General features: G+C 44.4%; 1 protein-coding gene across 1 annotated transcript; it reads left to right on the top strand.

The window, feature by feature from the left end:
* Positions 1-701: 701 nt before the first annotated feature.
* LOC137645278 (protein FAM200C-like) lies at positions 702-1,526 on the top strand. Its single transcript, XM_068378096.1, has one exon. It carries the CDS (start codon positions 702-704, stop codon positions 1,524-1,526), a length of 825 nt encoding a protein of 274 aa, XP_068234197.1.
* The last annotated feature ends 13,622 nt before the right edge of the window (positions 1,527-15,148 follow it).

Below are 15,148 nucleotides of genomic sequence, written 5' to 3'. Positions count from 1 at the left end.
AGTGCTTGCTAGTGAATATACCATTATTTAGCTTTACTAAAGAAATGAAATGGATAGAATAGAATAAAAAGTTCGAGAGGTTTAAGAATATAACCAAACGTTTTGTAAAGCTTATACCTGTTGAATAATCGTAATGAATTAAGTTTGTGGTGAGATCATAATCTCTGATAGCCCATGAAAATGTGATCCATAGTTCATAATTTTCTCTCCAAAAAAAAAAAAAAAAAAAAAAACAACTACGGTACGAATTAGGCTTTGGAATTAAATTACAAAGTAAAGAAATCAACTCATGTTAACCTTAACTCTCATTGGTATTCACCTAACGCAGAGACAATAACTAGCCTAGCCTCCTTATATAATTCGTCATTCATTAGAATAAAAGGACGTCCATTCTAAAAACCATCTTTATTAAAACTATGGAATGATAATTGTTTTTTTTAAATTAAAACTACAGAATTGTCTGTACTATATGTCGTTATAAGGAAATGGCGGAGGTGAGTTTATGGCCGTTTGGTTTACCACTCTCGTATGATACGTGTACATTAGCCATAGGCTATCTGTTCTGCAGGCAGTTCGGTGCACCCAGTAGTCGACTTGTGACTGTCGTAAGTGTACGTCATTTGTAATTTCCCTTTTAATAGTACAATCCTTTGATACAAACGAAGTATTTAGTCGAATACGTACAGTAGGGTTTCACATGTATGAAGGAACATAATGGGAGTCAACGTCCTCAGTGCATGATTTGCAATGCCAACTTGAGCAATTCTTGTGTAGCACCAGCAAAACTAAGGAAATACTTCCTAAAAGTGCTTGGAGATGGTAAATACAAAAACACAACACTTGCTGAATTCAGGGTGAAGAGAGCCAGATTCGACGAAAAGGGTACTCTACCTGTTCTCGGATTCATACCCATCGACAAACTGGTCTTAACAACATCATACAAAGCTGCTTACCTTATTGCAAAGCAGAACAAACGACAAAACATTGGTGAAACACTTGTAAAACCAGCTGCATTGAAGATGGTAAATATCATGCTGGGAAAAGCACCTGAAAAGAAGCTGTCCCAAATACATCTTAAAAATGACACTATCAGCAGCCGAATAGATGACATGGGCTGTGATATTTTGGCTCAAGATGTTGCAGATCTGATTTCAAGCCCAGCAAAACTCACCCTCCAATTTGATGAAAACACTGATGTCTTCTGTCTAAGGCAGCTTGTTGTATATGTGTGTTTTGTGAAAGACAACCTAATAAAGGAAGACTTTTTATTTCATAAGCCTCTCACAACAACAGCTAAGGCAGCCGACATGAAGAAACTTGTGGATGATTTCTTCAAAGAAACTAATCTTTTGGGGGATATGGTTTCTGCAGTTTGTTCAGACGGAGCTCCAACCATGCTGGGACGAAACTCTGGTTTTCGTGCGCTGGTGAAAGCCCATGCATCACACATCCTTTTTACACACTGTGCTCTGTATAGACAGGCATTGACAGCAAAAACCTTGCATCCAAAAGTAGCAGAAGTATAAAAAATTGTAATGTAATGTTTGAACTATGTGTGAATTAGTGCTTTAGAGCACCACATCTTCAAAGAGATGTGTATTGAAATGTGCTCTGAATTTGAGGTACTCATGTACCATTCTAATGTTCGGTGGTTATCCCGGGAAAGGTGCTGAATCGTGTTTTTGCCATGTGTGTGGTATTAGCCATTTTTTTTGCAAGAGCACTATTTTTTTTGCAGATTACTTAACAAATTTTGAGTTCTTTCTCATTTGGCATACATGGCCGATATCTTTGGTGCTCTCAATCACCTCAATCAACAGATGTAGGGTGGTGGAGTCAACATCATCAAAGCCGAAGATAACTTGAAGACTTTTCAAAAATTTCTACCGTTATGGAAGCGACGAATAAAGAATGTTAACTTTGCAAACCTTCCCCTTTTAGATGAATGTGTAAGTAAGGTTTAAGACGTTTCTGATATCAGAGATATTTCTGTGCCCGGGGAAGTGAAGGAAGCAATTGCCATGCACTTAGATGAGTTCCAAAGTCTTTCAACGGGTACCTCCCCACCAGAGAGTCATATCCAACATGGGTGAGACAGCTGTTCACGTTGAGTGTTGCGACAGCAGAAGTCAATGATGAGTACCTCGACGAAATATTGAACTACAGCAAAGCCAGGCTTAACTGTAATTCTTCAGAACAACAAAACTCTCAACGTTTTGGTGTCATCAAATTGTAGCGTACCCTCTTTATGCTGAGAAAGCCCTCAAGATACTTGAACAGTTTGTTACAACATATCTTTGCAAGCAATCCTTTTCGAGGATACTAGACAAAAAAAACCAAGAAAAGAAACAGACTTTGTTGCCAGAATTTAATGAGAGTGGCAATTGCAAAGGTTATGCCATGGATATCTGAAATTGTCTCTGAAAAGCAACAGCGAAAGTCACATTGATTTGGGATAACATTCATTATATTTTTGTTTTTGTGTGACGTTCATATTTTGTTGATTTTGTTCTTTGAACACTGTGGTTCTGTGTGCATATGATGCATGATTCATTGTGGGCACTAATACAATAAATACTTGTTTTGAATTTGAAATATATGCTGATATATTTAGGTGTAACTTTCTTTTTTTCTCTTCATATCATTTACCTATATATATATATATATATATATATATATATATATATATATATATATATATATATATATATATATATATATATATATATATACATATATATATATATATATATATATATATATATATATATATATATATATATATATATATATATATATGTATATATATATATATATATATATATATATATATATATATATATATATATATATATATATATATATATATATATATATATAATAGACGGTAGGATAAGCGTCTCGATTCGTCTGAGTGGGTTCTTATTGGTTCAATGTTTAAACGCTGATGAATGTGCCATAAGTTTATTCCATAAAACTCCACCTGACAAACAAACAATCAATAATATACAAATTGTCAGGTAGATACACATATACACACTTTAGTGACTAGAATATTACAACATAGCATAGCATAGTTATCATAATTATGCTCAGCAATATTATATTAGGTTTAAAGATATATCTTCTGCAAAGCACTCGACACAGACTATTAGGGATTTTAACAATGGCAATGTTCTATTTAACAATGGCAATTAAACGGATCAATAATAATAGATTAAATGCTGGACATTATAGAAATCCAATCGGAATGCATATTTTTCACAATACACCTCAAAGCACACACTCGTACTGACCTGTAAAGAATATTTGGGAAATATTCCACAATATATCACCGTAGTACGGCGTAGGCTAACAAAGCCTGACAACCTGGGGGCACCAGGCAGAGACGCCCTCGAGACGGTGTTGGTCCGAGCTACGTGTTAACGCTGGGAGGACCAAAGACCGAATCACAAGATTTGTGTTTCCAAATTCTCGCCAATAACCATGCTTGGTTAATGTAAACAAAAACCTGTTAACGAGGTGTACTCCGCAGTTAATCAATTAGTCTTAACTATAGTTACTTAGCATTTCCCACCAACTGAGATTTAATGAGGTTTACTGCCATTGACTTCTTAAAACACCTAACAAGCTAAATAAGACGAAGAAGATACATACATGAACACAAACACATTATATTTGTTCCTGTCACATACTCCCCCCTTTCGAGAAAATGTCGTCCCGACATTTGTAAAGGAGTATGTACCTAAATACATGGACACATGGTTAAGTAATTGGTAACATATCAAAATTAGCTGTACAAATCAGAGTTCATAATAGTGTTTAATCAGACTAGGGCTCCTCCAAAATAGCACAGACGAGCTTGCTCAGCATGTTGACCCTGTTGGCAACTCTTGATGGATACACAGAATGAGACATCTCATATGCCTCGGGATGCAACCACCGTGGAGCCCGGCGCTGTTGAGTTGACCGACGAGGGGGAGGAATAGGTTCTTCAGAACCTAGAGCAGCAGCTTCCTCGGGCTCCTCTTGGGAAGAAGCCTCTGAACTCTCTGGATCAGCAGCTGGCATAACTGGTTCTTCAAATACCTGAATTTCTTCCTCACTCTCTTCCAGAGCAGACCGAATATCTGGCATGACGTCAGGAACAGGAACTGGGGGTTCCACAACTGGCTCTGCTGGTTGAGGTGGACTACTTCGAGGCATTGGAATGGGACGCTTTCTTGGAGTAGGGACGGGCTTGGGTCGGAGGCGAGGGTGAAATTGTAGGCCAGACTCTGACTTATCAGAATCATCTGCTGAGTCAGTGATATTGGCTACAGGAGTATCTACACTGGTCATAGATGAATGATCCGTTATTTTGCGCTCTACTGAGACGTCGTCATCTGTCCGGTACTCTATCGCGCTGCTCAAGGGAAGCAGCAAGTTCCGATGTAGAGTCTTCTTTAGTCCCTTCTTGTCTACAGGCTGGACAACATAGACGGGAACTTCGGAGTTGGGATGACTGATGACAACGTAGACATCTGGTTGCCAACGATCTGCTAATTTGTGGGTCCCTGTGAAGGCCACATTCATGATGAGGACTGTATCTCCTTCTCTGAGAATACCAGAACGAGCATGCAGGTCATAATTTTTCTTCTGTTTGGCCTTCTTGTCAGTACTATATGCTGATGCTAACTCATAAGCCCTCTGGAGGGACTTCTCCAATTGACTGATGTAGTCTTTCTGGGACTGTGCTGCCGCTTGAGCATGCAGGACCTCATCCAGACCAAAGCGAAGGTCTACGGCGAGGCGCGGTGGCTGTCCGAACATTAAATAATGAGGCGAAAAGCCTGTTGTTTCATGCTTCGTAGAGTTGTATGCATGGACCAATGATGCAACCTGTGTCTTCAAATTCCTCTTTTGTTCAGGCTTCAGCGTACCCATCATGTCGAGGAGTGTGCGATTGAAACGTTCGCACTGGCCGTTCCCTTGAGGATGATACGGTGTGGTACGACTTTTCCTGATACCAGCCAGATTGCAGAGTGACTGAATCACCCTGGACTCGAAGTTGCGACCCTGATCTGAGTGTAGCCTTTGGGGGAAACCATAATGACAGATGAAGTTTTCGAACAGAAGCTTGGCTGTGGTTGATGCTGTCTAATTCTTGCATGGATAGGCTTGGGCGTACTTTGTAAAGTGATCGGTGATGACAAGGATGTTTTCCACTCCACCTTTCGAAGACTCTAACTTGAGATAATCCATGCAGACTAACTCCAGAGGTTGTGATGAGCTAATATTCACCAAAGGAACACGTTGGTTGACGGCGGACTTCCGTCTAACGCAAGGCAGGCATCTCCTGATGTAATTAGCAACTGCTGTTGACATACCAGTCCAGAAGAAACGGTCTTGAAGAAGAGAGAGCGTCCGATCACGACCGAGATGACCGACTTCGTCATGACATCCTTCCAAGGCCTACTGGTAAAACTTACTGGGAAGTACGACCTGACGCTTCGGCAAACCCTGGACGAGTGTGTTCCGGGTCAAGATTCCATCTTCCAAGACAAGATGATCTCTCTCCCTCATCAGTTGCTTAACTGCCAAAATGTTTGAGGAACATTTCTCTGAAGACTTCTCTCCTAGCCGACTGATGACTTCCACGAGATGGGGATCTTCTCTCTGGGCCAACCTCCAGTCCTCCTTGGTCATACTTTGGAGACCATCCGTGGGCAGGCTAGATACCTGGCACTGTTGAGAACAGCAGATTGACTCCACAACTGGAACATCCTCTCGGACAGAAGCAAATACGGCATCAACAACTGGACTGGACACCTTTTGACAAATGGAACTTGGCCAATGGATACGAGATAGGGCATCAGCATCCACGTTAGTTTTGCCGCTCCGATACACGATTGAGAAATTGTAATTGGCCAACTGAGCAACCCAGCGATGTCCGGTGGCATCAAGCTTGGCAGAACTGAGGACATACATGAAAGGGTTGTTGTCTGTATAGGCAGTGAATTGGGCTCCATACAAGTAGTCATGAAACTTTTCACAGACGGCCCATTTTAAGGCGAGAAACTCTAACTTGTGTGCAGGGTAGTTCTTCTCGGAGTTCTTCAATCCCCGAGAGGCATAAGCAATGACGCGTTCCTGACCTTCCTGCTGTTGATAGAGGATTGCCCCTAAGCCCTCAGAACCGGCGTTGGTATGGAGAATAAATGGCTGCTTGTAGTCAGCAAACCCCAACAGTGGCGCGGAAGTAACACGGGCGATTAATTCGTCAAAAGCCTTCTGGTGCTCTTCCTTCCAATGGAATGAGGCAGGTGGTTTCCGAGTTTTCCCACCATGGCCCTTTATAACTGGGCCTTCTGTCAGCCGATGCACCGGACGAGCAATACGGGCGAAGTCTTGCACAAAACGACGGTAATAGCCGACAAATCCCAGGAAACTCTGGACATCCTTCACAGACTTCGGAATGGGCCAGGACTGAACACTGCTGATCTTCTCGGGATCTATGTGGATACCCCCCTCGGATACTACATGACCAAGGTACTTGATCTCCCGGGCAAAGAGATGACACTTCGAGGGTTTGAGCTTTAAACCAGCCTGTTGCAAGCGTTCAAACACAGCTTCCAACCTGACCAGGTGTTCCTCAAACGTAGACGAATAAACGATGATGTCGTCGAGATACAGTAGACAGTACGTGAGGTACAAGTCACCCGTACAATGCTCCATAAGTCGTTGAAAGGTAGCTGGTGCATTTGTGAGACCAAATGGCATCCTGCTACACTCCCAGAACCCTAGGTTACCAACGGGGAATGCAGTCTTGTGCTTGTCTTCCTCGGCCAACTCTACTTGCCAGTACCCACTTTTCAAGTCCAAAGTACTAAACCACTTGGCACCATGCAGGTTGTCGAGCGTGTCATCGATGCGTGGCAAGGCATAAGAATCCCGGATGGTTAAGGAGTTGAGCTTTCGCAAGTCCAGACAGAAACGAAGAGACTTGTCCTTTTTACGGATGAGCACTACATTGGATGAGTAGGGACTCTTAGACTCGCGAATAACACCAAGATCAAGCATCTCCTGGATATGCCTACAGACCTCATCAACCATGGCTGGGGGGATGCGCTGATGTCGCTCTTTAAAGGGTTGATCATCCTTCAAGTTGATTTGGTGTTGTATATGTTGTGTATGCCCAAGGTCCAGGTCGTGCAGCGAAAACACTGACTTCCAATTCTGGATCATCCTCCGAGCTTGGGCTACTTGGTCTGGAGACAAATGCTGCGATAGGTCAAACTTGGCCAAAAATGCGTCATCATCCATTTTTGCATCATGATCCACTGCTGTAGACGGCGCCGGTTGGGAACCAGGAGTAGGCGCAACGGATTGCTGCACCAGGTCTACATTATGCAACTCGCACAACACTGTCTTTGGGCAGATGGTCACCTCCTTGCTGGAAAAGTTAACGATTTCCACAGGAATCCGGCTAGTAGAAGTCCCAGGCTGAACCATGGTTATGGCAGGGGTCACCACCAAACCTCCGGGGAGAGACAATCGGGATGGCTCTTCTATTGCCACTAAGGTAGGTGCGGACAGTACACTGAACCGACTAAACCTATGAACCAATCGGCGACCCCCAGCAGGGATGACGATGTGCTTGGTGGTCCTTACAGAGCCCAAACTCTGAACAGTCGATGTAATGGTTTGTTGTTTCACCATGGCCTTGAATGCCATCTTCCAGGGAGCGGATAACCTGTCCAGACGAGTAGATTCCCTGCAGTCTGCTTCACATCGGCTCAATATGTTCGTACCTACGAGAACAGGTACTTGACGATGATATTCAGTGTTGGGGACCACGAGCATTAAGGTATCGAGGCTAAGATCTACGTCCGGAAATCGAAGGCTGACTTCAACATAACCGAGATACTTGAGGATGGTTCCATCAGCAATCTTCACCCGAAGCAATTCTTCCAGGGAATAGACCTCCAAACCAAGCTGTTGCTGAAACTGCTGAGATATGGTGTTCAGCATGGATCCGGATCCGAGTAATGCAGTAACATCCTCTCCTTCTACGGAAACATCTACTTCACAAGATGGGCCAACCAACCGATCAATGACGGAGCGCTCCCTGTTGGCACCCAGCATATGCCCCATTATGCTGGATTTTACCCGTTTAAAGGACACTCGGCCCTGATGTGTCCAGGCTGACGACACTTGTAGCATATGCCCCGAAAGGGCGGATAGGTTGACTGTGATGCTGTAGGGGACTGGTCAACTGGGGCGGCTGCAGGAGCAGGTGCTTGCAGTTGAGATGTGCTGGAGCCCTGTCCTCTGCCTCGACATCCACGACCCCGACCACGTCCCCTCCCAGACTCCAGTAACTTCTGCAGGGCCTCGACCTGTGTCTGCAAGACGTCCATCCTTTTTATGACGTCATCAAAGTCCTTCTTCTGTGATTGGGATATAGGTGGTGACACCTTCTGAGACTGGATGGACTTTGATGATGAAGATCCTTCTAGCTCTATGACCCGTGCCGAAACGAGCATGTTCTCAAAGGATACACCTATGTCCATCTGGTAACGAAGGGACATCTTCATCGATGGGGACTGCAAGCCGGACCAGAACTTCTTGCGGAGCATCTTAGATGCATGCTCTTCAGACATCATGGATGGATCACGAAGGACGATCTGGGACATCAAATCCTCGAGTCGGCAAGCCCACGATGCCACGGTCTCTTCTTTCTTCTGGGCCGCTAACCAGAACTGACCAAGAAGCTCGTCAATGGGGAGAACATTACCGAAGCGATGATCCAAATGTTGCAGCAACCGTGCAACTGAACACTGACCTGAAACGTGCAGGAGGACCTCTGCGGCAGGACCTTTGAGTGACCGACGGATGGCTTGTAGGATTTCTGGCTCGGAGTACACATCCAGAGACACTAACGCTTTCACTTCTTGCTTCCATAGTGCGTAGCTGACACCAGACTTGGAATGGTCACCAGTGAATTGGGACGATCTTGCATTCCGCATGACTAGGCCGAGGATATGGCATTGGACTCTGCTGGGTTGCAGGTCCTGAGCATGGGCCAGCGTAAGTTTCAACAATGGGCCCAATTGACGCAGCGCCATCGGACTTGTTCACTAACTGTGAAGCGATCTTCTTCCTCTCGGACAAAGGCAAGTCCTGGAGTAACGCCACGATCGTCTGGACTTGTGTTGAACCTGGGACCTCCTTCGACTCATTCTGCAGCTCCTCCTGCTGTATCATACCAGCAACTTGCATCTCTCGGTCGAACGGCAATGCCTGAACCGTGAGGGGACTGTCCATAAACTTCCAACTGGTAGCTCCGGTGCAGCATGCAGTTGCTTCTTCCGCAGTGCGGAACACCAGAATGGCATGACATGTGCCCAGGAACACAAATTCAGGCTCGTCATGAGTTTGTTTCCGCAGGTAGGCACGGACTTCTTCAGCAGGACACTCGGCTGGTAAACCACGCACCAACACATTACGTTGGCAGACCATCCTGGATGAGAACTAGTAGACAAAGGCTTGAACCAATCTAGTGCGATGACAAAGCGTTGAAGAACACAAAGGCGAACGTGCAACCAACACGTTCCCCAACTGGAGAACCAGCACACCAACACTACTACTTTTACAGCCGGGCGGACACAGAAAAAAAAAATTGTGACGTCTAAGTCAACGTCTAAGCCCCCGGCCAAACTATCACTTGAATTCAACTGTATTCTAAATTACAATAAAAGTAACATATTACAAGTATCATAGGAACCACAAAAGTACAAATTAAGTTAACCAAAGGTAAATTAATGGAACACAAGTAAATTACAACCGGTCATAAACAATTCTAGAACAAAAAAAATATCCATGTCAATATGCACTAGCAAATACTTTGAGAACTTACTAAGTTAAAAGAAGTTTAGATGCACCACAATTTGGCAGACAAATTTACTGGAATGCGGTCAGTATAATTTGGACAAGCAACATCTTTTACTGAAATTCCAAGTTAAATAAATTTAAAAAAAATAAAAAAACTGATAATTACTACCAAGTAAGCATTCCACAATTTAGAAAACCACACACTCAAATGCCAAAGTACCAAATAATATAATTATTTACCTGTTATTATTTTGAACTAATTTAATTTAATCAATTTCATTTATCAGAAAAAGCAACATCTACACAAATCTATACTCAGTAATTTAATTTGATACACTAATAACAGGCACTAATGTACTCAATACCACAGATTAATATTGTCATGTATCACAAGCCAACAGCCAAAAAAAAAAAAAAAAAATCCCTTATCAGTTCCTTCACAACAAACGTGTGTGAAAGCTCCTGGCATATAACCACCACAATTAATAGAGTCCATTCAGAGTCAAGACATAACCATGCACGGCACAGGCAAAAGTCTCTCCGTGCTTTAAGGCACCATACACAAATGGCGAGTCGCTGTCCATACACGTTAATACACAGGCGAACTCACGCCAGTCCAAAGCACCTCACAACACAAATACAATCGAACACAATAACACACAACAAAAATATAATTGAACACAATAACACACATATATGACAGCTGAAGATATCAATGGTAAAAGTGTCACCAATCACTACGCTAGTCCTCACTGGTATACAAAACAGTGTGTAACGCTAAAAACAACCGGAACCACCTTGTGCGACGTACAAAACCACCGCAGCTCCTGACGAGGCTTGATCACGGCCGATACTGTCCAGAAGTCTGGTCACGGCTGCCTCCTCCCACCCACGATAGGATCGGTCTCCCGACCGTACCTGTGGTGTCTATAGTGCATAAACACTGGACCATCTGCGACACGTACAGCGGTACTCACACACAGATGTCCATCCTATCGTAAAACTTGCTCCGGAGCGTAATCCAGGGAGATGCCTTATCTCTGGAGCTGGCGAAAACCAGGTGGAGCTTCTTCGTCGCACACTGAACCAATGACCCGGGGGGCGCCAATGTAATAGACGGTAGGATAAGCGTCTCGATTTGTCTAAGTGGGTTCTTATTGGTTCAATGTTTAAACGCTGATGAATGTGCCATAAGTTTATTCCATAAAACTCCACCTGACAAACAAACAATCAATGATATACAAATTGTCAGATAGATACACATATACACACTTTAGGGACTAGAATATTACAACATAGCATAGCATAGTTATCACAATTATCCTCAGCAATATTATATTAGGTTTAAAGATATATCTTCTGCAAAGCACTCGACACAGACTATTAGGGATTTTAACAATGACAATGTTCTATTTAACAATGGCAATTAAACGGATCAATAATAATAATAGATTAAATGCTGGACATTATAGAAATCCAATCGGAATGCATATTTTTCACAATACACCTCAAAGCACACACTCGTACTGACCTGTAAAGAATATTTGGGAAATATTCCACAATATATCACCGTAGTACGGCGTAGGCTAACAAAGCCTGACAACCTGGGGGCACCAGGCAGAGACGCCCTCGAGACGGTGTTGGTCCGAGCTACGTGTTAACGCTGGGAGGACCAAAGACCGAATCACAAGATTTGTGTTTCCAAATTCTCGCCAATAACCATGCTTGGTTAATGTAAACAAAAACCTGTTAACGAGGTGTACTCCGCAGTTAATCAATTAGTCTTAACTATAGTTACTTAGCATTTCCCACCAATTGAGATTTAATGAGGTTTACTGCCATTGACTTCTTAAAACACCTAACAAGCTAAATAAGACGAAGAAAATACATACATGAACACAAACACATTATATTTGTTCCTGTCACATACTCCCCCCTTTCGAGAAAATGTCGTCCCGACATTTGTAAAGGAGTATGTACCTAAATACATGGACACATGGTTAAGTAATTGGTAACATATCAAAATTAGCTGTACAAATCAGAGTTCATAATAGTGTTTAATCAGACTAGGGCTCCTCCAAAATAGCACAGACGAGCTTGCTCAGCATGTTGACCCTGTTGGCAACTCTTGATGGATACACAGAATGAGACATCTCATATGCCTCGGGATGCAACCACTGTGGAGCCCGGGGCTGTCGAGTTGACCGACGAGGGGGAGGAATAGGTTCTTCAGAACCTAGAGCAGCAGCTTCCTCGGGCTCCTCTTGGGAAGAAGCCTCTGAACTCTCTGGATCAGCAGCTGGCATAACTGGTTCTTCAAATACCTGAATTTCTTCCTCACTCTCTTCCAGAGCAGACCGAATATCTGGCATGACGTCAGGAACAGGAACTGGGGGTTCCACAACTGGCTCTGCTGGTTGAGGTGGACTACTTCGAGGCATTGGAATGGGACGCTTTCTTGGAGTAGGGACGGGCTTGGGTCGGAGGCGAGGGTGAAATTGTAGGCCAGACTCTGACTCATCAGAATCATCTGCTCAGTCAGTGATATTGACTACAGGAGTATCTACACTGGTCATAGATGAATGATCCGTTATTTTGCGCTCTACTGAGACGTCGTCATCTGTCCGGTACTCTATCGCGCTGCTCAAGGGAAGCAGCAAGTTCCGATGTAGAGTCTTCTTTGGTCCCTTCTTGTCTACAGGCTGGACAACATAGACGGGAACTTCGGAGTTGGGATGACTGATGACAACGTAGACATCTGGTTGCCAACGATCTGCTAATTTGTGGGTCCCTGTGAAGGCCACATTCCTGATGAGGACTGTATCTCCTTCTCTGAGAATACCAGAACGAGCATGCAGGTCATAATTTTTCTTCTGTTTGGCCTTCTTGTCAGTACTATATGCTGATGCTAACTCATAAGCCCTCTGGAGGGACTTCTCCAATTGACTGATGTAGTCTTTCTGGGACTGTGCTGCCCCTTGAGCATGCAGGACCTCATCCAGACCAAAGCGAAGGTCTACGGCGAGGCGCGGTGGCTGTCCGAACATTAAATAATGAGGCGAAAAGCCTGTTGTTTCATGCTTCGTAGAGTTGTATGCATGGACCAATGATGCAACCTGTGTCTTCCAATTCCTCTTTTGTTCAGGCTTCAGCGTACCCATCATGTCGAGGAGTGTGCGATTGAAATGTTCGCACTGGCCGTTCCCTTGAGGATGATACGGTGTGGTACGACTTTTCCTGATACCAGCCAGATTGCAGAGTGACTGAATCACCCTGGACTCGAAGTTGCGACCCTGATCTGAGTGTAGTCTTTGGGGGAAACCATAATGACAGATGAAGTTTTCGAACAGAAGCTTGGCTGTGGTTGATGCTGTCTGATTCTTGCATGGATAGGCTTGGGCGTACTTTGTAAAGTGATCGGTGATGACAAGGATGTTTTCCACTCCACCTTTCGAAGACTCTAACTTGAGATAATCCATGCAGACTAACTCCAGAGGTTGTGATGAGCTGATATTCACCAAAGGAACACGTTGGCTGACGGCGGACTTCCGTCTGACGCAAGGCAGGCATCCCCTGATGTAATTAGCAACTGCTGTTGACATACCAGTCCAGAAGAAACGGTCTTGAAGAAGAGAGAGCGTCCGATCACGACCGAGATGACCGACTTCGTCATGACATCCTTCCAAGGCCTACTGGTAAAACTTACTGGGAAGTACGACCTGACGCTTCGGCAAACCCTGGACGAGTGTGTTCCGGATCAAGATTCCATCTTCCAAGACAAGATGATCTCTCTCCCTCATCAGTTGCTTAACTGCCAAAATGTTTGAGGAACATTTCTCTGAAGACTTCTCTCCTAGCCGACTGATGACTTCCACGAGATGGGGATCTTCTCTCTGGGCCAACCTCCAGTCCTCCTTGGTCATACTTTGGAGACCATCCGTGGGCAGGCTAGATACCTGGTACTGTTGAGAACAGTAGATTGACTCCACAACTGGAACATCCTCTCGGACAGAAGCAAATACGGCATCAACAACTGGACTGGACACCTTTTGACAAATGGAACTTGGCCACTGGATACGAGATAGGGCATCAGCATCCACGTTAGTTTTGCCGCTCCGATACACGATTGAGAAATTGTAATTGGCCAACTGAGCAACCCAGCGATGTCCGGTGGCATCAAGCTTGGCAGAACTGAGGACATACGTGAGAGGGTTGTTGTCTGTATAGGCAGTGAATTGGGCTCCATACAAGTAGTCATGAAACTTTTCACAGACGGCCCATTTTAAGGCGAGAAACTCTAACTTGTGTGCAGGGTAGTTCTTCTCGGAGTTCTTCAATCCCCGAGAGGCATAAGCAATGACGCGTTCCTGACCTTCCTGCTGTTGATAGAGGATTGCCCCTAAGCCCTCAGAACCGGCGTCGGTATGGAGAATAAATGGCTGCTTGTAGTCAGCAAACCCCAACAGTGGCGCGGAAGTAACACGGGCGATTAATTCATCAAAAGCCTTCTGGTGCTCGTCCTTCCAATGGAATGAGGAAGGTGGTTTCCGAGTTTTCCCACCATGGCCCTTTATAACTGGGCCTTCTGTCAGCCGATGCACCGGACGAGCAATACGGTCGAAGTCTTGCACAAAACGACGGTAATAGCCGACAAATCCCAGGAAACTCTGGACATCCTTCACAGACTTCGGAATGGGCCAGGACTGAACACTGCTGATCTTCTCGGGATCTATGTGGATACCCCCCTCGGATACTACATGACCAAGGTACTTGATCTCCCGGGCAAAGAGATGACACTTCGAGGGTTTGAGCTTTAAACCAGCCTGTTGCAAGCGTTCAAACACAGCTTCCAACCTGACCAGGTGTTCCTCAAACGTAGACGAATAAACGATGATGTCGTCGAGATACAGTAGACAGTACGTGAGGTACAAGTCACCCGTACAATGCTCCATAAGTCGTTGAAAGGTAGCTGGTGCATTTGTGAGACCAAATGGCATCCTGCTACACTCCCAGAACCCTAGGTTACCAACAGGGAATGCAGTCTTGTGCTTGTCTTCCTCGGCCAACTCTACTTGCCAGTACCCACTTTTCAAGTCCAAAGTACTAAACCACTTGGCACCATGCAGGTTGTCGAGCGTGTCATCGATGCGTGGCAAGGCATAAGAATCCCGGATGGTTAAGGAGTTGAGCTTTCGCAAGTCCAGACAGAAACGAAGAGACTTGTCCTTTTTACGGATGAGCACTACATTGGATGAGTAGGGACTCTTAGACT

Source organism: Palaemon carinicauda, chromosome 8, assembly GCF_036898095.1.
Source record: "Palaemon carinicauda isolate YSFRI2023 chromosome 8, ASM3689809v2, whole genome shotgun sequence".
NCBI classification, from domain to species: Eukaryota; Metazoa; Arthropoda; class Malacostraca; order Decapoda; family Palaemonidae; genus Palaemon; species Palaemon carinicauda.
The sequence above is the reverse complement of the archived record's forward strand: the minus strand, read 5'-3'. Positions and strand labels throughout refer to the sequence as shown.

What these genes read in the sequence shown, in the direction of transcription:
- LOC137645278 (XM_068378096.1), top strand. Translation starts at nt 702, where the DNA reads ATGAAGGAACATAATGGGAGTCAACGTCCTCAGTGCATGATTTGCAAT.